Source organism: Echinococcus granulosus (genome assembly GCF_000524195.1).
Source record: "Echinococcus granulosus chromosome Unknown EG_S00051, whole genome shotgun sequence".
In the NCBI taxonomy this organism is placed as follows: Eukaryota; Metazoa; Platyhelminthes; class Cestoda; order Cyclophyllidea; family Taeniidae; genus Echinococcus; species Echinococcus granulosus.
In genome coordinates, this window is record NW_020170431.1 from 191,327 (window position 1) to 218,124 (window position 26,798).

At 43.5% G+C, this 26,798-nt stretch overlaps 2 protein-coding genes across 2 annotated transcripts in view; both read left to right on the plus strand. All coding sequences in view use genetic code 11, as the record gives it.

Annotated features, from left to right (window-relative positions):
- Nucleotides 1-251: 251 nt before the first annotated feature.
- EGR_06123 (hypothetical protein) lies at nt 252-11,891 on the plus strand (the record flags this gene model as incomplete). Its single annotated transcript, XM_024495372.1, has 7 exons — nt 252-333; nt 1,412-1,511; nt 2,662-2,830; nt 2,889-3,192; nt 3,443-3,885; nt 11,009-11,221; nt 11,826-11,891. 7 exons carry the CDS (start codon nt 252-254, stop codon nt 11,889-11,891), a joined length of 1,377 nt encoding a protein of 458 aa, XP_024350203.1.
- Nucleotides 11,892-19,741: 7,850 nt separating this feature from the next.
- Nucleotides 19,742-26,798, plus strand: part of EGR_06124 (Apoptotic enhancer 1 protein) — a gene marked incomplete at both ends in the record, with an annotated part of 14,473 nt that continues 7,416 nt past the window's right edge. The window contains 3 exons of the mRNA XM_024495373.1: nt 19,742-20,033; nt 20,671-20,858; nt 26,309-26,451. Of these exons, the coding sequence (XP_024350204.1) occupies nt 19,742-20,033; nt 20,671-20,858; nt 26,309-26,451 (623 nt within the window). The remainder of the gene's footprint in view (nt 20,034-20,670; nt 20,859-26,308; nt 26,452-26,798) is intronic.

Sequence of the window (26,798 nt, forward strand, 5' to 3'; positions counted from 1 at the left end):
GCCTCCAAAAAGTGTACTAATTTCTGCTTAGTGCAATTTTTCAACCATTGTGGATGGGCATGTACTTTTCCATGGTGTTCACCCACACCGAGGCCAGGAAGGATCGTCCTCTTTTTTTCGGGGTGGGGGGGATGGAACTTTTGGCCTGTTTTTATACTCTGCATAAAATATGATTGGTAAATTTTTTTTCACTTTTTATTTGATTATTTTACTTTTTTTGCCTGGCAATTTGTACCCGCCTCCCCTTCGATATGCCCGACTACTTTAATACCGTGGAGGAACTGTGCGATTCAGGGAAAGCTTCTTACTCTACTATTCATCCCAAGTGTCCAAGTAGGGTGCTTTTAATTCCTTGCCCACTTTGAGTATATCCCCACTGCTTGATAATGGAAGTACACACACCGAAATTTATGACACCCGACTACGTCTATCCATGGCGGAGGTCTCACTTCTGGCGTCAACACCCACCTCTAAATAGCTTTGTTTAAGCAAACCTCTAATACGCCTCTGTCTGAAGATGAAATTATTGTGGAGGTCTTAGAAACTGTCTGAATGCTACTGGGATTGATGAACAGACCTCCTTACCTCAAAGTTGATCAGTAGAAATGATGTTTCCCTCCCAGCAGATGATTTGATAACTTCAGTGACTTTTGAAAGGTGTCTCATTTAAATAACTTAAAATTGTTTTCGTTTTCTCCTTACGATAAGTTATTTTAATTTGATTTGTGCTTGACTGAAGTATGATGTCAACTGGATCACTTGAAGTGGTGATCTGAAACTTTCGGTACTTGCCTTCTTCCATCCTACCTCTTCCGATTTATGTATGACTTTGTCAGTTGTCAGTACATATTCTCTCGTCTAACTGTAGATCTGGAGTGAATCATGGTACTACCTTCTTGAAGTTGATCGGGTCGGGTCATCCAGTTGCGTGTTATCGATACCCCCGACCCCCCCACCTCCCCGGGGTGGTGAATGGCGCTTGTATTTGGGGCAGTCCCCAGCTGTTGCGAGGCTAGCAGTTGTTGCCACCATTTATAGTGCGTCCATCGAAACCATGTGACTTCCTCATGCCTATTCAGCAATTTTGCAAACCAAAAAAAGAAGTAAAAAGGAAGCTTTGCTCTTTGGGTATAAGGTATCTGCTCCATTTAGCGTCGCCAGACAGGCTGCATTCCACATCGTCTTGAGTGGGTGTTCACACTCAGGAGGGTGGTACGTGTTACCCGTAGGGAAAAAAATCTCATTTTTCGGAGTCACCTCATCTTGTGATTAATTCCCATTCATCCCTACCTAAATAAGGTAGTTCACTTGTAGTCACCACTGATCCCCGCCTCTTCTTCCATCCCACGAAAAAAGGTGGTTATCCTACGAGAGGTAATTTTTTTTGCTAGGCTCTCGTTTCGTGCATAAGCCAGCTACACTGTCAATACAGTTGCCTGCATTATCCGCCATTCCTCCTCCTCCTCCTCCTTCCTTCCCACCCGTGTTTCATCCCCAAATCTCCTTCAAGCGTAAGTCAGCTGGCAACACGACCATAATGCGTCCTGAAATCGGTGAAGTTACCTTGACATAAGCGGTGCTATAAATTTCAGGCTTTTCATTACCTTCTATCCCAATTCTATTCATTTCAAAAGCGCTTTTTGCCTTTCTAATAACAATATCACTTCTGTTTGACGCAACGTCAACACTTCCGCCACCTTTGGCACAAATTAATGATCCATGATATGTGTGTATGCGTGCGTGTATATGGATCAAGTCACAGGCCTCGAAACAGTTGTTACTTGTGGTCTCACAGTTTGCTCTATGCAGCAACTTTCACAAAGATGAAGGTGAATTCAAAAATTCTTCTACACTTCACTTAGTCTTTGAAGTGTCACGTTAATTTTACCTGACCCACGGCCACGGCTTTTTCCGGCTTGAACCTGATTGGCTCTCAATTCCCGAAACTATTTGATCATGGTGATTGGCAACTTTTTTCCTTGCCCTCTTGCCATCCAATTATTTAACGATATTTATTCCCAGGAATAAAATGGAATTTAGGTCATTTGTTTCCCTCTCTCCCCATCTCCCTTACAGGAGGACAAATTTTTGGCCTTGTCCTGTCATTCTCCGTACAAATTTTCCGTCGACTGCTTCACTAGGCCCAGTCTAAACTATTCCCCGATTTCGGCAAATGTAAAAGGCCACCACTTTATAGGCTTGCGTAATAGTAAAATTAACTTAATTTTCGTGTCCACTTTCTTGTTTAATGTACAGGTTAGCTTAAACAAACGGTGGGGATACCGGAAAGGCGGGAATCTGCTCGCACACCCATCCCCCTCTCCTCAATTAACTTTGCCTCCCATCTTAGCTTAAATTTGGAAGAAAATATTTGATTCTTTTTATTTTTTTAAGAAGTTTATTCATTTCTCCCCAGTTTTTTTTATTCCTATATGGTAAGTCAAATGACCCTTGACGAGCCTGTTTAATGGTGGATGATTGATAGCTCGAGGCTTGGGGGATTAATTTCATTGGTAATTTTTTTTTCTCAATTTCATAACCTAGGCACCTTTTAAACCGCGACTTTTTCCTCCTCTGTTGCCTAGAGGCGTAGAGGGTAGCCCATACAAAGTTGTGCAACACAGTACGTAGCATTACGGTGAGGTGGTATTCACACCTTAGTGTTCTCTCTACCGCCACATCTCATGCCAAAACTGTCACTGCTTCCATGAGTTGTGGTTCTATTCCACCACGCCCACGTGCGGAGTGTGTGTGGCCTGTCCTCGGCTGTGTGAAAGAACAGGGCGCTGACTTTGAGTTGGTTGAAACGTGTCCCACCCTGTGCCGATCGGTTTTGAACTCTTAGGTCACCAAGGCCACGCGGCGCTTGACTGCCCCGTTTTTTCTAGGGTCATTTCGCAAACTGCACTCTGCTTGTGTCCACCTCCTTCCTCCTCTTGTGGATTGTTTACTTCCCAAAAGCTCACCTTTTGAACCGATTTATGCTTTGCGGATTTGGCCTCGGGCTCATGACACACTTCCGTCCACGAAGGGTAGTGGCTTCATCAGTGTGCAATTCCTCCCAACTTCTGGTTTCAAGAAGTAGTATTGACCCGCCTCACACCTCCACAAAATTCGTATGCGTCGCCTGCCTGTTGGATTTTCCTCCTCCAACATTCCCCACCGAAGGGCACATCAAGCTACCTATTGCAAGTCGGTGAAAATCAATCTGAAAGGCAAACAGCCGTTCATCGTCCACCGTTTTTTAACCAAGGGCAGAACATTCGGAAATCATGCATCATTTTTTCGTGTCACTAAAAGCTACTAAAATTGAGCTAGAAAAACCCACATTAACTAAGACAGGAAGTTGAAAAGTAGTTTACGACTTACAAAGACATTTGAAGAGTTTGCTCCAGTATGGAGCTAGCCGGAGGAGACTAAGTCATCAAATTATCACTTTTAGGAGGACCACTTCCACACGCAACAGGACCTCGACAGGGTCTTAACAACTCCTACCATTCTGCCCACATTTCCGCCTCCCCCATGCCTCCCGTGATTTGCGCCTCGAACTATCCCCGACAGAATCACTCCACCTCCTATCAGACACCGATATCCTCTGAGGAGCGGGCCCCTGCGGCTCCAATTCCAGCTCGACGACAGTTTAGCAATCACCACTATCATCTACCTCCCAATCCGCCTCTTCAAAGGCTTCGTTCTCCACCGCCACCATCACAACACCAACAACAACAACAACCGTTTCCACCGTTACCAATGCATCAGTCTCAATCTCATTTCACTATCCAAATGCCTTCCAGTCGAGGCACTGCCTTCAAGAAGTTGAACAACACTGCCGCACCCCCTCCCTATGACTCACTCAGATCTGTTATCGGTAATCCAGCCAATCAGGTAAGCACAGTTTTGTCCAGACATTTGATTGGCTGGAAGCGCATTTTGCTCCCACATTTTTAGGGATATATCTTGGTGATTTTTGGAATCTTCTGACCACTAAAACACCGAACCATCCACTTCAACTTATTCCCTAGTATCCTAATCCTAGCAGTTGTAGGGCGGAACTTTCAGATTCCGCGTAAAATTTTACTGTACCCGCAATAGAACGCTACCATACAAAGGCGATGTTTGAATTTCCTATCTTTTCACATTTTTCATACTTTTTGATGCATATGTCCTTTTACACGATCACTTGACCAACAGAGTACTTTTAGACTCACGTCTCCAATTCCTCCACACCCACACACCGTTAGACCTTTTCGTCTCCGAGTTGAAACAAGTTGTTGCTTGTCGATCGCACTCGTCAAATAGGTGAGATTGTATTAGTTTAAATACAAAAGCTGTGAAAAGAATTCTTGTGGTTGTGTCGATTGATGCCAAGGTACATGGAGACACCTAGTTGCTGTGACACTCCTCCTTTCAAATGTAAGGAAGTGCAATGAATTTACTGCGTAGAACTAAAATCTAAATTCTCATGAAGAAGAATGGTTATTTGAAGTTCAAGTAATTTGTACTTCTGTGATTCACAATCCACAATTTGAAGATAGATAGCTTTTCGGCTCCAAAATCTGGGGGGTGAGCTAATTCCGATCTTCTTTATCTCCCCTTCGGCGCCACTTCTCGCGTTGCGATCACCAACGCAACGTACACCCAATTAAATGTCTCTGGCCTTACGATGGTACAGGAAATTGTGCCTAAAGAAGGTGGATTCTATTGCCCTTGATTTCTAGCTGAGGACGAATGGAAGGTGACCATCATTGTCCGTGATCAAGGTGGAGCTATTAATGCATCATTTCCAGGGCTAGCATGCGGCGACCTGTTTGTTGTAACTGCTTGGCCTTAGTTTTCTTTTTGGGTAGATGTAAAAGTTAAGCGCTTATTTAACTTCATGACTCGTTGAAAAAAGTTAAGATTCTTCTACAAGCACCAAGGCCCCGATCGGTGTCATTTGGCTCGCAACTTGGTGCCCAATCGGCATTGGAGACATTGAGACTTGAACATTTACGTGTTACTCAAGCTTCTAAGTGCCTGTCTGTGTATGTGTGCGAAAACATTCGTGACGTGTCGTTTTGTTTAAGTGGATGGATCACTTATGTCAATTGCACTAACCTGGCTTGGTGTTTGGTTTTCTCTCTCCTACTCAGACGTTCTTCACTGTACACATCTGCTTAAAGAGTTTAAAGGAGGGCTTTTATACAATCAAAGAAAAGGATATTCAACAAGGCTTATGGCTAGTTCATTATAACATAAACCACTAACGTCACATATATGTGACATGCGTGCATTATCAGTTTATTATAACTGATTGCGTTCAGTCGTGTTGACTGAGTTTAAAGCAAAACACTACATGAATTATTGGCAGTTGACCCTGTCAAAAGAAGTAATGACAACCGGTGATTTGCTCAAAGTATCAAACGATTTAACCACATTCTTATCGCCCTCCGAACCTCGATGACATTGACCTTCACGTTGATTGGCTTTCTTGGACAGTTGCCTTTTATGAAGCCTAATGTCTTACCAGTGTAAGTAGGCTCATAATTTGATCCACTTTGAGTGGTTCGACTCAGCTATGGTGAAGTAGCGTAGTTATTCCTTCACTCTCTCTCAAGTTTTCAAAAGGCTATTTGTTTGATTAGTATGGGGGACTGTAAATCATCACTTGTGTTGTACCGCCAGTTTCTGACATCCGTTGTATATTACCAGAATCGCTGAGTGCTTTGGCTAACAGTCAAAAAGGCTGAACATGCTGAACGGAGGAAACTTTGCTCAGAAAGTAAGTGTTTTTTTTGCTTAACACTGGCTCATTAAACCACTGGTCAGTCGTTTGCATAAAACGGTTGAAAGTTTGCGCCTTACATTGCTAGTCAACCGAGACCCGAGAAAGATTTTCGGTAGGGGATGAAACTGACATTTGTCCTAAACTTTAGCCCTACAATTTGTCCAAATTTACGACCCCAAGACTTAAATGTATCAATTGTGTTTGATGAGGATCAAGTGGTGGTAGCTGTGGAGCAGACCAGGCACCCTTGCAGTTGATAGGCAGTAGGATTGTTTGTTAACTGGCGTGGGAGGAGAAATGGCCTTTGTACTGCATCATTTGTTAGATGAACGAACTTTTTATGGATTATTTCCAAATACCTTGCTTGCTACCTCAGATGGACACCTGTTTTGTGTGTTCGTGTGGTATTCACTTACTGAAACCCAAACAACCATGACTGAGGTCCGTCTACTCGACTTACTTCCACATGCACACACACACTCACTGAGTCGGAAGAAAGTCCTCCTCGCGAAGGCCAGGCCAAGACCTCATCCCATTGCTAACCTGACCTGTAAGACGATTTGTACTTTAGGCCGGATTGGAAGGGGCTACCGCCTCACCCTCACCTTTTGTGTTCCCTGACCCCTTCCCGCCAGACAATCACGCGGACGATTGAGAAACAGAATTGTGGTAAAAATGAATGCTTCTATGGCTGGGTTTGGGTATTTCCTCTTATTTGGGAAGGAAGTCATTTGTCATTTGATGTGTACAAGTCAAATTGATTAATGTGTGGTTTAACTGTGGGTCCTTCTAATCAAGTCTGTCATAAGGAAGGTTATTAATGTATCGGAGTAGGGCGGGGGGGTTGTCAGCACACCATCCAGTTGATTAATACCACAATGTGCCTCTCAAATTAGCCTCGCTTCTTCTCCCTTAAATAATCCAAAATGTCGGCAGCATTTGCCATGGAGACGGTTCGTCCAAAGCGATTGGCGACCCAACGATACTCACATTGTCCCACTTACTGTCAAGAATGAAGGAGGCAAAGGGAGAGACCGGGCTTCGGTGGTATACAAGATAACTGAAGCTGATCCTCCTCTCTCTCCCCTCTCTTTCTTAAATTTTCTAAGCCCCTGATACACTTACATGCACTTTCCCACTCTAAAGTGTTTGCCTTCTTCCTTCCTCCCTTTTTTGTGCTTTCGTCTGAGCGCAAACGTGTTTGCAGTGTCAAATTACTACGTCTTGTGGCTGATTTGCGGAACATGCTTATTTTGATTATGGCGATGGCTTAATGGCCTCCATTAGAATGGTCGTTAAAACCTGCGGCTGTATAATGATTCACTCCGGCAATCTTGCCGTCTATTTTAAAAGACGTTTAAGGGGAAATGCATTCCTTTTTTTCCTCCTCCGTTTTGGAAATCTGTTATTACCCCTTTCAAATGAATTTTTGGAATTGAAAAAGAAGGCAAAATTAGCTTTTGAAACACTTAGGTGAACTTTGACCCAGAAGTGCTCTCATTGGTGCGGCACTGGTGGCGCCTAGCAGCTTGGATTTTGTTGTTACGAAATGGACAAATCAGACGGCACTCCTATATCCATTATTGGAGGGAGTTCGTCTACAATCCTTCAACTAGTTTGTGGTGAGTTGGGCGTCCGCACTTTTCTTCCTTGACCTTAAGGCTTCCTTCCGGTCATCCCATACCTGATAGTAATCACGTGGTTTTAGTGAATTGCACTTTTTATTGCAAATGAGGAGAAATTGTTGTCTGCTCAGCAATTCCCCTCCTTTCGCCTTATGATCTGTGCAATTAAAACAGCTTTGTGCATTATTTATGAACCCCAATTCTCCAACTTGACTTCCATTATGACCATAAAGTTGGAGAGTAAATTTAGAGACACTTGAAAGTCCCTCCCCATTGTATAGTTTTGTTGGAGATGATAAAATTCGCGTCTAAGCTTGTCATGTGACTGCTTTCATCCGTTGAGCCGGCTGTTGTTCCTGCAGTTTTGTCACAGGTTTTCTCCTCCCCAGGTGAGGGGTGGCGGCCTAACACCAAAGGGCAGGGAACAGCAGCTTGTCATTTGGTAGATAGTTTAAGCAAAAGGCCTTCCAGGGGTACAAATTCGTCTCCCAAGTTGATTTAAAAAGCTCAAAAATAACCTTACGGGAAGGCTTTCTTGTTGCAGTGTTGGAAAGGTTGCTTCGATGGACGAAGCTATTCTTTGCAGAGGTATGATTTGGGGCATTACTTTGAATTTCCCCCCTACCTAATCCTAACAACTAAACTTATTTATTTAGTCAATCCTGGAACCACCTCTAGCGGTGGCCAATCAGAGATCTCCTCCCCCCTTCCCCAAACACCTTCATCGGGGTCAACTGAGCCATGTCAGACATCCAGCGAAGCATTTGTTAGCGTCCGCTACCCTTTGCTTTTCATGACAGTTCCGGTAATATTAATGGTACGCCGTTTCCTGGCTAGTGGTTGCATGGGTCTGCGTGCAAGAATGAGTCATCATAGAGGGTTGGGGGGGAGTGAGGGGCGGGTGGAAGGTCACAGCTCCATTGGGGTCTAGGGTGACGTCGCCTTGGCACGCAATGTTGCGTGACAGATGCTGAAGGTAGAGGTAATTGCGACTGTGGTTAAGGTTTCTAGGACTGGAAGTAATTGGTCTGGGGTAGTGTGGTCACTTACCGGAAGAAAGATCAAATGGTCCTTCTCGCCTCTCCGCAAACCTCTCGCACATATTTTCCACGTCTACTCGTTTAGGCCATTGAAATGACGCTGGAGGCTTGATTTAGATCTCAACTAAACGCCATACTTGGACTATCTATGTGCTTTTGCCCTTATAGTAGCACCTTGGCAACGTCTGGGGATGGTAGATTGAAGGTGACTCAACATCGGGAAGGTGTAGCAGTCAGATGGTGCAAGATCTTTTAAATAGGGATTCGTTTCATGTGGCAAGTTGCTAAAGCCAACGTTGAAGACGATTAACCACGAGGCTACTCGATTTTAGACTGCAAAATCTTCGGTTCCGATTTGGAAGAAATAGTTGAATCAACCGAGGTGCCTATCCGGACATTTGATAGCATAGAGGGGGGTAAAAAGGAATTGATGAAAGGAACATTCACTGCCTGCTAATTCTGAGGCGATCGAGTGGAGTCTTTTAACATGATCGTTTCATCTAACTGCCTGAAGTAGACCTTCTTTTTCTCCACTCCGATAGTTCCAAGCCGTCTGTGAACTATAGTTAACATAGCAGCCTCATTTTAAGATTAAAAACTTGAGTACGGTGCTTCGTGACCTCTTGTTTTATTTATTTACTATCTCTTGACGCCTCGTTACCTCTGTCAGGAAAGGGGACTGGTTGTCACAACCCATTAGCCTAGTAGTTGTAGACGCCAGTAGGCACACAACACTGAAAGGCCTGAAAGACGAAGTGAGTAGGGGGTCGGGTTAGTAAGGTGAAAAATAAAATTAAAAACGCTTCTATTCCAAATTCTTGATAATACTCTCTATGAAGTGCTCAAGAAATGGACCTGCAAAAGGGGACCTCAATGCAGTCCCATCTTGCATTTTTACTAACCCCAATAATAATTCAATAAAACCGTAGAAATCTTTGCATACACCAGACTTAATTTAACACCGAAGGCGGACTTTAATTGTCAATTGCTCACTTGTCTCATGTGTAAATGAGCCTTGTCACGCGTCTCCATAATCGTTCAGGGTCGCTAAAAAAAAAAACATTGTTTCATTGGTGCTCGAAAAGTGGCTTGACAAACATCACCCTACTCCGAATTCCCAGGAAATAGACATATTTATGGATTATTTAAAAGCTGAAAAGAGAAGAACTCGAGGTACCTTGCCTCCTTTCTTGCATAATTTAGTATGCGCGACGACGAAACAGAGGGGAGAAAAAACAATGGGTGCTGCGCTCTTAACCACAAAGAGCGACTTCGTCCGTAATTATTTTTAAGAAATTACCTTTTAAAGTAACCCATCAAAGTTGCCTTCTTTTAACCTTTTTTTATTGGGTATTTATAAATTAGAAAGCGATGTAATTGGTTCGCTTTCTTTCCCCCCCCCCCTCCTGTCCCCCTTCTAAAAATCGATAAAAGTAGTTCTCTTTTATTCCTTTCCCCCCTTCTCCTTTTTTTAAAACAAAGTTTATGGAAGTTTCCGCTGCATGATGTTGCGGATTAAGTTGCCATCTGCAGTTGCAAATTCCCCGCTTTTGTACAAATTTTAGAAATTATTTCTCCGCGCTGCTGCGGGAAATGTACACGTCAGGACTACCCTTGTACAAGTTTGTGTCTGTGTGTGTGTGGGTTTCAGTCAGGTTTACACAGTCCATGGGTCTATTGTCTATGTCAAACACTTGTTTAGTGAAACAGCGGTAATTTTTTACACCCTCAGTGCAATGTCTGGACGGGCTTTTTAAGGCGGTTTCGCCGTGGACACAGCTCGGGAAGGAAATATTTGTTGCGTTGGAACGTTTAATAAAATTAATGGCGTTTGTAGTAGGGAGTAATTTTAAGACTGTTGACTTGTCAATGTTTGAGCAAAAATAACAAAAAAATGTTGGTTATCATGACTATCGGAAAGGATCCCACTGCCATTTACTCCACTTTTCTTTTTTCAGACATATTTTTTTCCCACTTCTACTGCTACTAGTCGTTAAAAAATCACGGATGATGTAACATTTTATCAGAAAGCATAAAACAGTGCAAATCGGGTCGTTGAGAGGACTGCCATTTTAGATTGGGTAGGGTGACGGAGGATACCGATTCATTCTCATCCACCGCATCTTCCAAATCGTTTGAAGTGGTGTTTTTTTTTGGATGAGGATGGTAGGAGAATTGAGCATAAGAGGATTAGATGAAAGTGAATGATTAGGTAGTAAAGTAAACCCTTGTAACGATTGCTTGGTCTTCTCTTCTGGCTCATTAATTCATCCTGTCCGATTCATCACTACAGCGATCGGCGTCATGGCCTGTGTGTATGTCCTGCAAGCACCCAAAGAAAAAAACATCCAGTGGCGGTATTTGATCCGCTCCTGCTGCCACCACAAGCCTTGCTTTTTTTGAGGTGTTCGTGAACAGAAAGTCGTTAACACTGTTGGTAGTGACGTTCTTCTCACGGCACTTCTCACTCACAATGCATCACCTTTTGAATAAACTTTTTTCCCATGCATTTCAAGAATATGCACTTCATGTTCTGCATATCTATTGCTTTTCTAGTTTTCAACTTTCTTTTCCAGCGAACTCATCATGCAACAGGACCACCACTACCTGTCTACTTTTCACCCAGTCTGACTGCGAGTCCCACGCCTCAGATGCGGAATAGGAATGCAACACCGAATGTGGGAACCCCCGTGGGTGGAGCGATACTGCCAGGGGCTAAGAAAACCTCGCCTCTACCCTCCACTCGGCTCCAGCATCAACGCCCTGAGGTCTTGTCTCCTATGTACCAGGTCAGAGCTGATCAAAAAGTATCGGAAATGGCTCCGAACTAGTGTTTATTCACAACATTTCTTACTCTTTCTTTAAAATAACATTTTTTCTTACATCTGTTTCTCCCTGCTTTCTAAATTTATTTAGAATAGTCAAAGCATTCGTCTTGTGAATTTCTCAGAAAAGTAGCCGAGAATTCTTATGCCTGAGGTTTTTTTTTTGGAGAAGGAAGGCAGAAGGAAGAAATTATTTCCCGTCTAAACTTTATAACACCTTTTAGATGCCTACGAAATACGAAGATTTTGATTGGAAAATTGGGCCTAACTCCACAGATTTAAATGCATTAGATGCCTGTGGAGATTTTGAAGATTGCGCACGTCTTTCGAAGTTTGTTTTCCTCCCCAAAACCGGAATTTTTGTCTACTTCTCATATGCATTTAAGCACGATTTAAGCTCGTTGAAGAGTTCTGGAGTTTTTCGCTTTGAAATTGGAAGCCCCCCAGAATTTGTATTTTACAGCCGCTGCCACACTGAATCTCAACGTCTTCTACACTCTGCACGGAAATTTTGCCCCTAAATCCTGAAGGCGTTTTTTGAGGCGTTTTGTTTTTTTGTTCCGCCCAGACCGCGGCAAAATTGACTTTGAATGGCGATCATGACGAAACGGCCGCGGGAGAAGTGGAGGAATAGTGGCGACTCCGTGACCTGACTTCTTGGGTTGGGGACGAAAATCGTTGCTAGTGAAGGAAAAGTGTACTTTTGTGGCACACAAAAAGTGTCAGTCATTCCACCATAAGTAGTTTAAGTTTCAAAGAACCGCCTCCCTCTTCTCAAGTTAATTCCTATTTGCCTTTTTCGGATCCTTGAAACTTCTCCTCACCTCCTCTCGTTGATTCATCGTCTATTTCACCTCTTTTTTCAATCAAATCCATGGCATAATGCAGGAGACATTTTGAGCGATAGGGGCGTTATTTTACCGAGAATTGTGAAGGTTCACTTGTGCTTCCAATGCCGGGCTCATTAAAAGCAAGTTTCACTGTTTCCTTCCGCTTCTCCGAGGCGGTGCAACACCTAGGACCTATCGAAACTCAGATCCAGGAGCTAAATTTGGCCGCAACTTCAGTTACTTTTAATCACTTTCTTTGATCTTTTTGTGCATGGTATTCACCGCCTAACTTCGGGAAGTAGTTTCTATTCATTTGGGGGCAATTTTCCTTCCTATTCATTTTGCTGATCAAATGAAGCCTACTTTGCGGTCGTGAAAGCTCTTGCCCTGGGGATGCTAGGTTTACTGCGGTGGAATGCGCGACTCCTTTCACGTCGCCGACTTTGTGTTCCATTTTCGGAGTAGAGTATCCGATTTACTTCCGTGGGGATCTCTGCTTCACGATATTTTGACAGTCAAACTTGTCGCTTTACGATCTGGAAGCCTAAAACCAAAAAATCTGTATTTTAAAAAGAAGTCTTTTGTCTAAGTAGAAGCGTTTTATTCCCAGATACATTATTTTTGTGGCCACATTAAAACGCCTCCATTCACCAAAAGCCCTTACTCTGGTGCTTAAACCTCGCATTCATGGTTTTAGGTTGGAGTTTTGCTTTGCTATCGTACAAGACTTACACGAATTTTTTTGTTTTCCTCTTTTCTCCTCTTCTCAGCCTAATTGGGGCATCGTTTGTGTCGTCTTCCTCCTGCCTGCCTACATTGATCGCAGGGTCGGGGAAGATAACCAGTCAAAGGGAGGCAATAAATCTTGTTGGCACTAATGTTCACTTAATTCCTCGTCATTGTATCCTCAAGCTCATTTGATGCACCCATTTTTACCCAAATTTTGATCCAACTCTCTCTGAGGCCAAGTTGGAGTAGAATGCATTTACAACTGATGGCGACCGTAGAACCTAACCTAAAAGCCTGCGTAGTATCGATAGGCTCTCGGTGGTCACTCCCCCACGTCGGCTTCATAGACCACTTCCAACTTCCGGAATGTATGTCGTCGTTATCGACGAATTCACGGATGCATCCTCCTTATAGGGTGGGATGTGGAGATTTGCTGACTTTGCGCTCCATTGCTATTCATCAGAACATTTGTCTTCGTCCCACTTTTTCCCCATTTCCTCTGCTGCCCATTCATCAATCCAAAGTCCTTTCAGTTGGTGTTTGTGCGCGGAAGGTGTATCTTTGTGCAAACACTGTAGGCAGCTCCATGAAAGACGTCTACTTTGGTGTCACCTCGGTTCTTAATGGCTACGCTGCAAGATAGGGATTTGAGGTGACCTTCGAAAATCAACAGTGCCACTGATGACCCATTCATCATGGATCAACAGATCCAGTCGTTCACATCGGATGCATTTTCACCTTTCTTTTGGAGTGATTTGTTAATTGGTGGCACCAATTTAACGCCCAGGTCCTCCCTGAAGATTTGGTACGCTGTTCAACGTCAGGATGGTAACAGAAGCCGCAAGAAGTGAAAGTACCGCGCCATTAAATCAACTATTTTAAACAATAGCGTATCACCACGGTAATAATTGGAGTGGAATATTAAAAATTTGCGTTTTAAACAAAAAAATCTCATTTTTTGAGTGGTTCTGATCCTAATAAATTACAGTCACCATGGGAAATCAGGCCGGGGTCATAGCGAAATTCCACTTTCATCTTATCATCTAATCCACCACATTTCAAGCATTAGTGGTGTTCACTTCCTGCCCACGGGATTCTGTGGGTTTGTCCACTTTATTTTCTTTTTGGTTCACTTAAATGGCGAAAAAAACCTTGTGATTTGGGCATGTGGATTGCTTCTAGAGCGACTCGAGACTACTTCCACTGTGTGTAGTGGAAGGACTTCCTCGCCTAGCTGTCAGTTGAACAAAAAACCTAAACTTCTTTTTTCCTCTATGCTTTTAGCTACCAGAATTTGTGAACTCCCCACCTCGAAATCTCGAGGTGTCGCCAAAGCAGAAGGCCAGGCTGAACGAACTGCGACGCGAGAAGGCGGCTTATGAACAACTGTGGCGGAAGAATAATCAACTGGGTAAGATTTGACCTGCAATTCACCCTCATTACTGCCTGTCTCGTTTTACTCTCTCGTGAATTTTAATGAATAAATTTGTTATAAGTCGTAATTTTGTCACCTTAGACCGCTTTAAATGGCGTGATCGCTGTTGTAGATGTCATCGTTTTTGGTTTTCAAACACACCAACAAAAAAGGTTACATTTTACTTGTGGGTACTTTGACAGTAAACGATGCAGTAGTTTTCGCTTTAAATCCTCTCCTAGTTTAACTTGCATTGACCTATTTTGTGGATCTGAGAATCCACCGTAGCATTTACGAGTTCGGTTACAAATGGCGAATTGCTTCGGGTTGGAGTGGGTGAATGGTTGCAGGTATCTTTTGCAGGATTTTTTGTTTCAATAAATTAATGTAAGAGTTGTGGAGCTGTTTCTTTTAATCGGATTGTTTTCTGGTTGAGAGTTTTTTAATTCACCTGCTTTAGTGGTACATTTCTTGACGCAAAATTAACACGTGCCAACGTAATCAAAACAAGTCAGAGCACTGTGTGGGCCAGGTTTGTAATGCCTGGTTTATGATAACGCTGATAAATAATGAAACAAACGACAAGATTATCTGATAGAGGTATAGTTACGTGTATATTTCCATCTCCTCCATTCTGTGAGACAGTTGATGGTAATTAGAGGCTACTCTGCTTCCCACCCGTCAGAGATGCTAGCAAAGGGGACACGCGCGTAATTAGAGAGTAATCCCTCTTTCCACCTCCCTCCTCTTCCATTTCAAACTTTTCCAGCTTTCAGGTGACTTTAGCGGGTCATTTCTTTCCATTTTTTGTTAGTAGTTATATCCGCGGTTGCTACTTTGCAAATTAAGTAGCATGCAGTTGATCAACCACTGGTGTTATGATAGTTGCATCCTTTTCGTCATTTTTCACAGATTGATGTAAAATAATCCGCCAATTATAGCTGCTTTTTGTCCTTCGTGGAGTGTTTTACCGAATTTTTATTCACAGTTCAGTAATGTATTCGCTTATTTAGTATAGAGACTATACTACTTATTTCCGTTCAGTCACACAATGAAGCAGATTATCGAGATGACTTAATTTCCGGTAAATAGGAAAGATTTGTGTGATTTGTTACCCAGGTAGGGCTTGTAAAGTTCATGCATTATAAAGCATAGACAGATGTGCAGAGGTTAGTCTTTACTGACTCTCCTACCAGCTGAAAGTGCCCCCCAGAAATGTTTTAAATAAAGAAGTTAAGCGATAAGTTACTCAAAAATATGTACATCTTGTGGAGAAACGCCCTTTATTCTTGACCACGAAGAATTGCTTGTAGCCATTGATTAAAAGGGCTAGAGATTAAGATGTCAATGGTAGATTACGGTGAATGATGATGAAATACTTTACTAATACCCATATCAAATGGCAGGCGTGAGTCGTGGAAGCCACACTCAGTAAGCGGTGACGGGAAATGATATCGTAAGCTTTTAAGGCGGGCACTGCTGCATTCCCAGAAGACTGCGCTTCCCTTGGATGAGTGTGTGAGTGTGTGTAGCAGCCTTTCACTGGGCAACTTCTACTTGCTTAAGGCCAACTACTTCCAACACAGCTTGAAAATGGTAAAACAAGCTGAACAGTCGGTCTAAAGAAGGCTTCATTCTTTCGAGGTAACTTACCCTCGATAAGACCTTGCATCGCACTTTGGGATGGGAAAGAGATACTGTCCCATTCGCATCCCCATTATTCCCCTTTTTAATCTTTCAAGTGCGTGGTACCCCTTTAGAGACAAAGAGTGGAACTCCCTGCAGGCGCTCATCTCATTGGGAAAGAATTATGTAGCATGATTACTTTAACGAATCAAATTTTCGGTAATTATTTACTTTTTACTATAAATAAACCGCACGAACTTCTTTACTAATCTATTTTAATAAATTTTGAGGATTTTTTGGCATTTGAGTATCTTTGAATAGAGAACTGGGTACATCTGTGGTAGCGGCTTGAGGCTGGTTCACAGCCGACTTCTAAAAGCCGCCTCCAATCCCATCGACCACTACGCTGACCCGACCTGAGGTAAAACTTGTTCAATGCTTTTTTTACATCTCCAAGGGAAGACCTACGAATCCACTGATTGCTGTACGCCCTATTTACGACCTGTATCCCAGAGAGACAAGCTGCTACATCTTTCTCTCTTGAACAGTTACATTTCACTTTTCCACTGTGCTGCAATTCAAATCCTGCCCAGTCATTTATCTGGGCTCTCCATTTCCTCTAGCTTATTTAATTCAGATCCTACCCTCCTATTTTCCATAGTAATGCAGAGTGTTAAAGTCGGCTGGTTCCTAAACTAGTTTTTATGCATGTCTACATATTCCATCATCCACATCCTCCACCTCGCTCGGTAAATAGCCGATCCAGTTAGACGTGAGTCTTTTTGCAAAATACCAGTGGAAACGACTTTATTTTTCCGTCAGAAGGAAAAGATTTAAAGTAGATTACACTGCTTTGGCATCAATCTAAAGGTCAAATTCTACTTGAAGATGTTGGAGGTGTGTGGAGTTGTCCAGAGGCTAGAGACCAATCCTGAAACAACCGCCCAATTTCATTGTGATTGTGCTGTTTAGTGCCTCTTCCACCGGAAATGACTTAGCAATTATTGTGGAAATAATTTAGACTTTCAGGTCAAATCACGTGAATGTTGGAAGATTTAAAAGTGCTAGGGCCTCCGATTGGTGTGATTGTACTGAAGGAGCACTTGAAAAGCCACTTTTGTAGTAGACTGACTTGTCTGGAGGCCTGAACAATCATTGAGCAGTCTGCTTCACGTCGTTATCTCTTTGGAGAGTTGGTCTGGTACTAAATATGCGTCAACTTTTTAAATGAGAATTGTTGCTACTGCAGAAGGGCTCGTCTCTTGTGTAACCTTACTACGGGTTGTATGTCGCGTGGGCGTCCTGGGTTAGCCTGACGTTCCACGATGCTTTGAAGGACTGTAAACTGAACTGAGTACCAAATTGTGGGTCGGGGAAGTACCACTGCCTTCTTCGAAGCCCTTGTATCACTCATTGTGCTGGGTTTGAACCCTTCAATGGGGGTCCGTACCCGCGAGTTCCAGCTTCACGCCCTCATTCATGCCCGTACTACCATTGTCCCCCGCCTTCCTGTTTAACATTGTCCGGTCTGGAATGGTTCAGACTTGCAACCTAACATTCCTCTTTGTAACTGGTAAACCGAAAGTCCCGCAAGCACTTGAACGCCCTCTGTATGAGTAAAAAGTCTCATAAGTGGACGATTTAAACGATCCCTCAGACTGCCAATTGTCTACCTGTAAAATATCAAAGCGATTTCGACTCTTTTCTCTACGAATTTTCTATAGCGATTATCAGAGCTCATTGTTCTCCTTTGGTAGGGGAGTAAACAGTTTCAAAGTCCCCGATTTTCTAACTCTAAAGCAACATTTTACAGTCCTCCACGGATCTCTCTTTGTAGGAGTTCGATCTGTTCTGCTTTTTTCCCTTTTCGAAGCATCTGTTTAGTGTTTATGAGTCCCATGAAAACAGGGGATGCATCCAATCGGTGACTCCATTAGGCTGAGGTCGTCAAAACCCTGTGAGAACTTTTTTTCTTTTCGGTAAACTTGGCCATCCAAATAACCGTGCATGAAAAGCGTGGCATTCTCACCGGACCTCCACCTACACCGAAATCCCGTTCTTCATGACGTACCTACTCCATATTCCCGAGGTGGAGTAGCCGAGCAATTTTGGGTGGTTCCCTGTTTTTGCTTTCTACTAGGAGTCAAATGACTGCTAAAAGCCTCCTGAGATATTGTATCTAAGACTTGTCAGCCTTTCGCGACAAGAAACATGCTTGCAGCAAATTGCGCTTTGCCTCTAGAAGTTAGAAAGGAAAAAGAAAAAACAACCTCTCCCCTAGCTACCTCCGCGTCTCTATCTCACTTTCACCTTCCAACTGTCTGGATGGGATTACCTGTCTACTGCCAAGGCTACGTGATAAGCACTTGGAAAGATATCAAGAATGCGACAGTACAGGGGCGCACCAAAGGGAAACGAGAGATTCACGCATATAAAAAATTGCAGGCATTTTATGAGTCTCTACACCGAGTTATTACCGAAAACTGCGCGATTTTTTCTAATCACTTGATGCTATCTCTATTACTGCTTAAAACACAAACAGTCTCTATGTGTGTGAGACGATAAAGACTATCTATCACAGATTTATGCGATGGCATTGTGTCCTCTCAAGCCAGGTCATAAAATTACAATTTGCAGGCTGTAGAAATACGTAAGACATCTATCGAAATAGCTACGTGTTCACAGATGATTAATACCATTGCTGGAATGCCTGAGTGGAAGGCAACAGGACAAGTGAGAGCGGAGCGGAGTAAGGTAGGCAAGTACGGCGAAGTAGTGTACCCACTAGGCTTGCTCCCTAGTCTGCACTAACCTCTCTACCAGCTTACTTACTAGCTAACTAACACCGACTGGTTAGTTCACTGCGATTATGCAAATTTGATGCACACACACGCACACAGTGGCCAATGACACGAGAGGGTGTGTGTATGTGTGCGAGTGAGTGTGTTTGTGTTCGATCCCGTGAGTTCGTTCACACGCGCCTACCAGTCTGACTCTTCACCTGGTCTGGCACATTTACTGAGGTCTCTCGTCAAATCCGGTAGGCTCTTTGGTCTCTTTCTTGCTCCAACCTTTCAAACTACCTACTACAGCAAGTTTTTAGTCCTTTTTTTTTTTAATAAAATCGGAAGCTATAAATCTAGTCATTGTAATGACCCCTCTACGAGAGGGTAGAAAAAACCAAAGTGAAATTTCATATCCCTTCAACTTAAATATTCTGTCCAAGCACTAGTAATCGGACATTTGTTTCAGACACATGCATACATTTATTTTTGACAGTTTAATGGAATTTATTGTAAAAGTAATTTGTCCCCCTCCTCCTTTGGTTACGCAACCACCACATACGTTTTACGACTACCCAATGAATTGCGGAGACACAGGCTTCCATCAAAAATGGAAAAAAAAAGGCACTTTTTGTCGAGTCATTTGCCTTTGATAAACCAACGAGTGATGTGGTAAGCAAAAAGCGTATCAGTGAACCGTCAATATGTGATGTGACAGACTTCCATTCGTGGAAGAGAGCTTGGCAACAGTTGAAGAAGCGGAGTTCTACCTCCACTTTCTTGTCCTACTGGATTGCGTATTTGTATATAACTGGGAGACACAGTCATCAGTGATCTACACAACTTTTTTTTTTCTCGCTCCTCAGTCGGCTCTTACCTAGGAAGTCAAAAATGCATTTCTGTTTTACCTGTGCACATTTTCGACAGGAAAAAAGTGGATTTGCTTGATATTAACTGGAAAAAAGGGGTAGAGGAGTTTCTTTTCCCGGTGAATAAGGATGGAACAGTTCTTTCGACTGTTTAAGTAGTGCTTTGCGAGTCATGGCGCTGATTGATTTGTTTGCCGATTTCCAAGTGGAAGCGGCAAAACTGGTTATCAAAAATGTCTCAGGTCAAGATTGGGGTTGTCCAGCAGCCCCTCCCCCTCCCTCATTTGTTGGCTCAAGTCTCTTCCCACTTCATTAGGATATATGGAATCGCCTTAAAATGGACTCTTTCCCGTCGTCCGAAATTTTATTTGGGGCATGGTAGGATTATTTCCGACAATTTTGAAGCCTGGTCATGTGAGGCTTGTTTGGTAGGCTTCTACAAACTTCCCTTCCTGCTTGATGTAGGGGACAAACGAGTCGCCTCACCATCAACCACGTCAAACATGATTAAAATTTGCTCCTTACGTGAGTAGATAAAGGATCTTTCTTAATGTGGTCCACCTATCCACCTGTCTATCCATCGGCCTATCTCCCTGTCTATCTGTCTGGGTGATTCACCACCACCACCATCGACGCTTCTTTGAAACCAGATACCAAGAATGGACAGTGTATTCTGTTACCGCATTTCCGTCCTTCTCTAAATGCTCTACAGCCCAGTTCACCAGAATTCCGTTTCTGACTCAGTTTTAGAGGTGACTGCCAGACAGGCAAGTTTGAGTCTCATCCATCAGTTTTAGCCGCCAATTTATGAATGTGAGCTAGGGTGGGGTTCATGGTACAAGAAGGTCACCGATTGACTGACGTGCGCATCCGTGGTGTGTAACAATGCATGCAAACAATCATATGCACCTCAGAGGTGGGAAATTTGTACAAATGAATGTTTCCCAAAGCTTTTTGGTCACGATTTCGAACTCAAATGAACAAAAATTGGGTGGAGGGAATCTGATTTATAAATTGACGCTCTATGTTTCGTAGGTCTACTTTTGCTGCATCACTCTTATAGGCTAGTCTAATACATCGAGTAGTCGCTATTGCCAGGGATTGTCGCAACTTTCAGTAGACAGCGTATTGAGTAACGCCCCCTCTTTACTTTCACTTTCAGCCAGTTCGAACGCAGCAATGGAGAATCAAGTGGCTGTCAAAGATAGGGAGCTAAAATCGTGCACTCGTCGATCGGAGGAGCTCTCAACCAAACTCGACACTATTCGCAAGTGGTGCGAATGGCTCGTTCAACCACCGAACTCACAACTAGCTCGGCCCGATCGAAGTCCCTACTTTGAGACCAATGAGGTGAGACTCTTTCTTCTCTTTCTCTCCTTCTTTATTGTTTCGAACTCGTTTAATCAGTTTGTGACACGATTCGGTGCAACCACTTTTTCCTTATTACATGCTAGACATGAAAATCTGCGCGTCACATATGTGTGACGCCGTTAGTGGACCTATTAACTGAGAAGTTGATAAAGTATTAGGGAAAATCCAGCAGCGTTTCATATGACCTTACTTTTATTTTTAAGTTAACAGTCATTTGGTGGAGTTTTTCTTCTTGTTCAGTTTTTTATCAACGTAAATGTACAATTTGTTTTGACAAACTAACACTGTCAATAAAAGGTTTCAGCAATCATAAAGGCACCTTAAGGAATAGCAATTAGTCTTTCTTTGCATTGTTGTAAGCCCGCTCTCTTTCTGGCAAACTGGCTAACCTTGGCGTTTGGAGCCGCATATGTTGCCAATCTGGAGGGAAATGTCTGCCAAACCTTGTGTGGAAATTGCATTGAAGAGGAGGTGATGGTGTTTTTTCTTTCGATAGAAGGTAGTCTTAAAGCACACATTCATCTTCATCGGTGTGAGTTCATTGTGGCGATTGTGTTTGCTCTCGTAGGGTTGTTTGTGTATATGTGTGTGTGGGCGCCAGGCGATGGACCTGGTGACAAAGGAGAATCCATAAATAGTCATGGAAATGAGAAGTTGCTACAAAGCTGAATGTTAGAGCTGGGTGATCAACAAATTTCGTGCCGCTTGCTCATATGCATTTAGTATACACCGCAGATGCGCGCGTCAGTCAATTGGTGACCTTCTCTCTCACATTCATAAAATGGTGGCCGAAACTGATGGATAGTGTGTGAGCTTGCCTGATTGACGAAGCGGATTTAAGTCGCTTCCAAAGCTGGGATAGATGTTGGATTCTAGCGAAGTGTGTTGTAGAGCTCTTGGAGAAGGAGTGGTATGTGGTAGCAGAATGCACCGCCAGGGATCTGGTATCTGGTTCCTAAGGCGCGATGTTGAATCACTCCAGGACAGCCGGATAAGCAGGTGGCTGGGTTGATGCATCAGATTGAGGGGGACCCTTTATTTACCAATGTGAGGAACGGTTTTCAGTCAAGCTTAACGTGAATAGTGGTTTAGGTGACAGGTGAAGGGGAAGTTATAGCAGCACATCAAATAACTCCCACAAGTCACGCGTTGGCGGATGTTGGTGATCCTCGAAGACGCCCACTTCTCTGTTATAGGCTGTAAAAGGTGCTGCGCATTTTAGATTGTTTGACTGACTTTGGATAAGGAATGCGGCACCTACTACTCAGCCCAAACGTCAAAGACAGGCATACCTTTTACCTCGGAAGAGGTCTCCGTTGCTTTGTGTATGTGTATCCGCATTTTTGTGCCGCGGACGCAGTCACTTGCTTGCTAGCGGATGAGCTTTGCCTCCTTTAGACCAATCGAGTATGTCCGCAAGTGTTTCTCATCTCCTCCTGGAAGCGAATAACCAAGTACATACAACAGGATGTCTGGAGGCGGAATTCGCTGTGCATTTTCATCTCGGATGGAAGGGTTCATGGAGCATTGATTGACCCGGTGACTAGTTCATCGAAGGAGGCACTTATCTGGCGCCTCATCAGTCGAATTTTGAGGTGAAGATACGTCAACTTCCATATTTATATGACTTTCCGGCCCAAATGCACTTACCCACTTCAAGGTCATTAATGTGCCTCGGTGTCCAATCAGAAGTTAATGTCTCCAATTGCCAAGACTGCCATCGCTTCACTTTTTTTCTTTCTAAAATATCAATCCCGTGCTGTCAAACCTTCAACAGACGATGCCATTTTTGTTATGCCATTAATCAAACGCGGACGACTGTCGGAAATGTGTAAATTTATGGCTTCCGTTTACAGCCTTGAGGACACACAAGCAAGACGGTTCTGGTGGATGGAAGGCCTCTTGCTTCATTTGACACCTGTGAAGATGTTGCAGCTTGACTATGCAATCACCTCCACCGGAGCCTTTCGCAATATGCTCACACTTCATTCATCATTTCGTTAGGTTGTGCTTTTCAAAAGTACCTTACAGCTTCTTCATACAGAAGCACTGGATTTTTCAGTTGTTCAGGCTACATTTTTTGGGTGGAGATTAATGACACCTGTCACTTTTGAGGGAGAAAGCTGCTGATTATTATCGAGCTATCAGCAGCCCTATTCGACGTCCAGGTTCCGAATTTATTTCCCCACTTTCCTTTCCCTCTATTCTATGCGCAAGTGGAGCTAATTGTGGTTAGTGTGTTTATTCATTCCCTACTTTCACCACCGCAGGATACAACACGATGGAAGAGGGCCTTTGATGAGTTGTGTCGGTTGGATCGAAAAATTGGCAATTTGCGGTCACAACGACGCTCTCATCCAACGGTGTCCAGATTGAATGCAACTAAGCCTTCCACCACTTCCTCTCCGGCTCACTTTCCACCCTCCGAGCTTCCTCCGAAACCATCCACTGAGAGGTGAGTTTATTCTCCATCTTCTGAACGTAACACCTGAATTATCTATATGCCTTGCAGCAGGGCTGGAAAACGAGGTTTGTAGGTAAAATGAAGGAAGGCGCAAAGCTACTAAATGGTAAAATCGTATAGAGCTTCCTTTTTTCCTATTCTCCTCAGCATTTGCCGTGATCAAGCCTCTTAGTCGACCATCACAGCCGCATTCAAGGAGCACATAGTTCACCTGGATGAATTCGTTTGTCAAGTGTCTTATGGCCATTTCACGCTAGAAGCTATTCAGGTCGGCACTTGCTCCGAAACAGCGTTGTGGAGCTGAGTCCCTAATTTAATTCCTTTTGTCCACTCCCCAGTTGCTTTACCTGATTCGCTGTCAGATCTTCTAGGTCGACTCATAGTTGACAACATCTGACGTCTCCGAAATTTCTGATTGAATCTTTATTCATGACGCAGATTTCATGGCAGGTCTGAAGGGACCGACTGACTTGGTAACTCTTTCATTTCTCCACAAAAAAATCACTCTCCCAAATTGTTAGTTAGCAGAAAGTAGATATTTTCCGCCTTCGTTGTGGATTTTTGCATTTCCAGATTTAATTGTCCTTTTGGCAATCATTCCACTTGTATCCAATATCACTCTAACTGCATTTCGTCTCAATTTACGCTCTTCTTCAACATTTCTACGCAGTACATGCCAACTCTATCCTCCTTCAAAACAAGGCCTTTTTTTTCATTTCATTATTTACTCCATTATTATTTAGTGGCGCACAAAAGTGGAGGTGTTTGCGGGGGTCGTAGACTTGCGTTATACATCCCGACTAGCCAATTTCAAGGTAACCAGAGCAAGTATAGAACAAGCTGGCATCAATGACAGGACTTTGCAATCGAGGGTGGAAGGCCTCCTTCACAGCCTCTGCAAAGCGGTACACCGATGTGCCACCTGTTTGTGTATTGCTTGTAATGATAAGACCAAGGTGTCGCTACTACCGAGTATGCGATAGAATCCATCTGTTATGGTTGCTACGACGTTGGTTGGTTCTGGTTTAATGGGTACAACATCATGCCAACGTGGCGGTACTGGTTGCGATAATAGTTGCTGTGTTGTGCACATGTGTGGGTCACTCCAGTCCCTACTCCGCTAACCGTGCGTCCAACAGCGTGTGATGAGGGGTCAAGGGCAAACCTACAAGACATTTCAATCACGTCTGTGTGTCGGTGACGCTGTTGGTTGTGGTGGTTCTCCCCCCAATCCGCTGCCTCAACAGTCACTGGCATGGCACGAGAGTGCACAGGAGACGAATCACTCTGTTGAAACAGGGAACACAACAGTTGCAGGTTTGAGGATTCAACACACGCTGGATAGAAATTCCAATGGTGATTCAGCTGTCCTGACAAATCTATGTCGACGGTGCTTTCTAGATATAAGTTAAGTGTTGACTCAAGTGTCCACCTGTAGACGAGGAAGTGGGGGACGAAAGATGTAAAGGAAAATAAGTTCATTTTCCTTTCCTAAAAATTTGCCTTTTCTGGGTTATTAGTCCACCAATCCCTGTTTAATCTGAACACCCAGTTATACTTATCCATGGGTGTTAATTTTAGGTTTTTCGGGTGACAGGTAATTCGCCTTCCAGATTAGAATCATCCATTAGGATGAAGCTTTTAAGAGTTCCACTTGCAACCACTTCTAACATCTACTTTAATGAGTTACCTGTCATAAGGCATGGAAGAAGAGCTGAGGGGCTATGAGTATGCCCGGTTGGCCATGTCAACAAATGAGGAAGTGAAACCTCGGTGAGAGAATGAGGCGCTTTTGCAGTTTACTGTAAGTTTAAACTAGTAGGACAACTTGAAAGTAAGGATAATCTCTAAAATGAATCTTTGAAACAAGTGGGACCAAATTAGCTAGGGTGGTTGTGCTAGCCAGGCTGTCGGGGTTCCGTTTCAAAGGAAACTGGGCCACCACAGTCCGGAGATGTCATTTCTACTGCGGCACTAATTATCCTCTCATTTTACTTTTCTTTTCTAATCCATTTCTTGTGTTACTTTAATCAAATTACCTGTGTCAAACATATGTGACGCTGATAGCAAGCGGTTAAATAGTTGGCGCTTAAGTCGGTTGTCAGAATGCATGTTTACTATTCTTTATCATCCTAGCGATTGACAGAACTCATGTCGATTTCACTTGATGCTAACCCCCTTTAAAGTACAGCCTTACTGTATCCCTCTTTTTCGCTTTCCGCATTAGCCCATTTTTTCTAACCAGCGTTGGGTAGGCAATGTTCTACCGTAGGAGTCGGTAAAGAGGGATGATTTTTTTTAACAGCTGTTCTACTGTACAAAATTACAAGTTAGTTTGTTCAAATAATGAACAGTTTACGCGTGTGCATGTGTGTGTATGCGTGTATTGGTGGAATGAATGATGTGGAAGAGGGGGTGGGTGTGGGTGCGAGGTGAAGATAAGATCAGCATTTTTGCGAGCCTTTGAACGCACTGAATTGAGCACAACTGATGCACGGAGGTAGATAAGGTGGAGAGGCGTGAGACTGAACGACCGAGTGGTAAAATTTATGCCAAATGTAAGCCTTCATGCGGGTTTAATGTTCATCGACCACCACCACCGCGACCAGCAGTTCGCCAGTCCTGCTGGTGCTGGTCTGATCGGGGCTGCTGGCCTGACCGGAAATGCATGAGCGCTTCGGTACAAGCCAGTACAGAAGATAGTCTCTTTTTTCAGAAAACTGCCTTACCTTGTTATTTACGGAGAAAAAGAGGCGGAATTATTTTTCCCCAGTCTATCCAACTTGGGCCAATTTAATTATGCGGTATAAATAATTTATCTCAAGCCGTCGGTGTGATGTGAGTCACATACGGTGTGTTTCTATCCTTGGGACGATTTGTTTTGCACTGGTGCAGTGAAATCAATTCCCTTTTTTCCTCCTTTGTTTGACCCCTCCCGACGGCACTTATCAAATGCAATCTACAGGCCAAATTCGCGCTGCACAGTAGTCGGTGCTGTGATTTATTGTCCCTCCTAATATCCTCCTCCCATGGAATCCCATTGAGGGACAGACGGTTAATCATTATTGTTGAATTGGGGCTTCTCTGTAATAGCGTGGAGGGGCTATCGTAAGGACTTACTGGTTGTGACAGCTACGACCGTGAATCTCGTATGCCACCATTTTAAGGGATGACAAGATACTTGACTCTTCTCCGTCTATTTTAGACAGACTTTTACTACAGCGTTCATTAGACTATCGAACATGTCATTGGTTGGTTCTCTTTAGACGACCCACCACCCCACTACCCACCTCCCATTTCTAGGGCGGACATACCCAGAGTACCTTGCCCGCTCTGTGATCCACTGCTAACGTAAACTCCGACTTGTAGAAAGTCTGGCACAAATTACGTCTAGGATCTGTCTCCCGCGGGTACACAGGAAAAACGGGTTAATAAAGTGCCAGAACTGATCAATT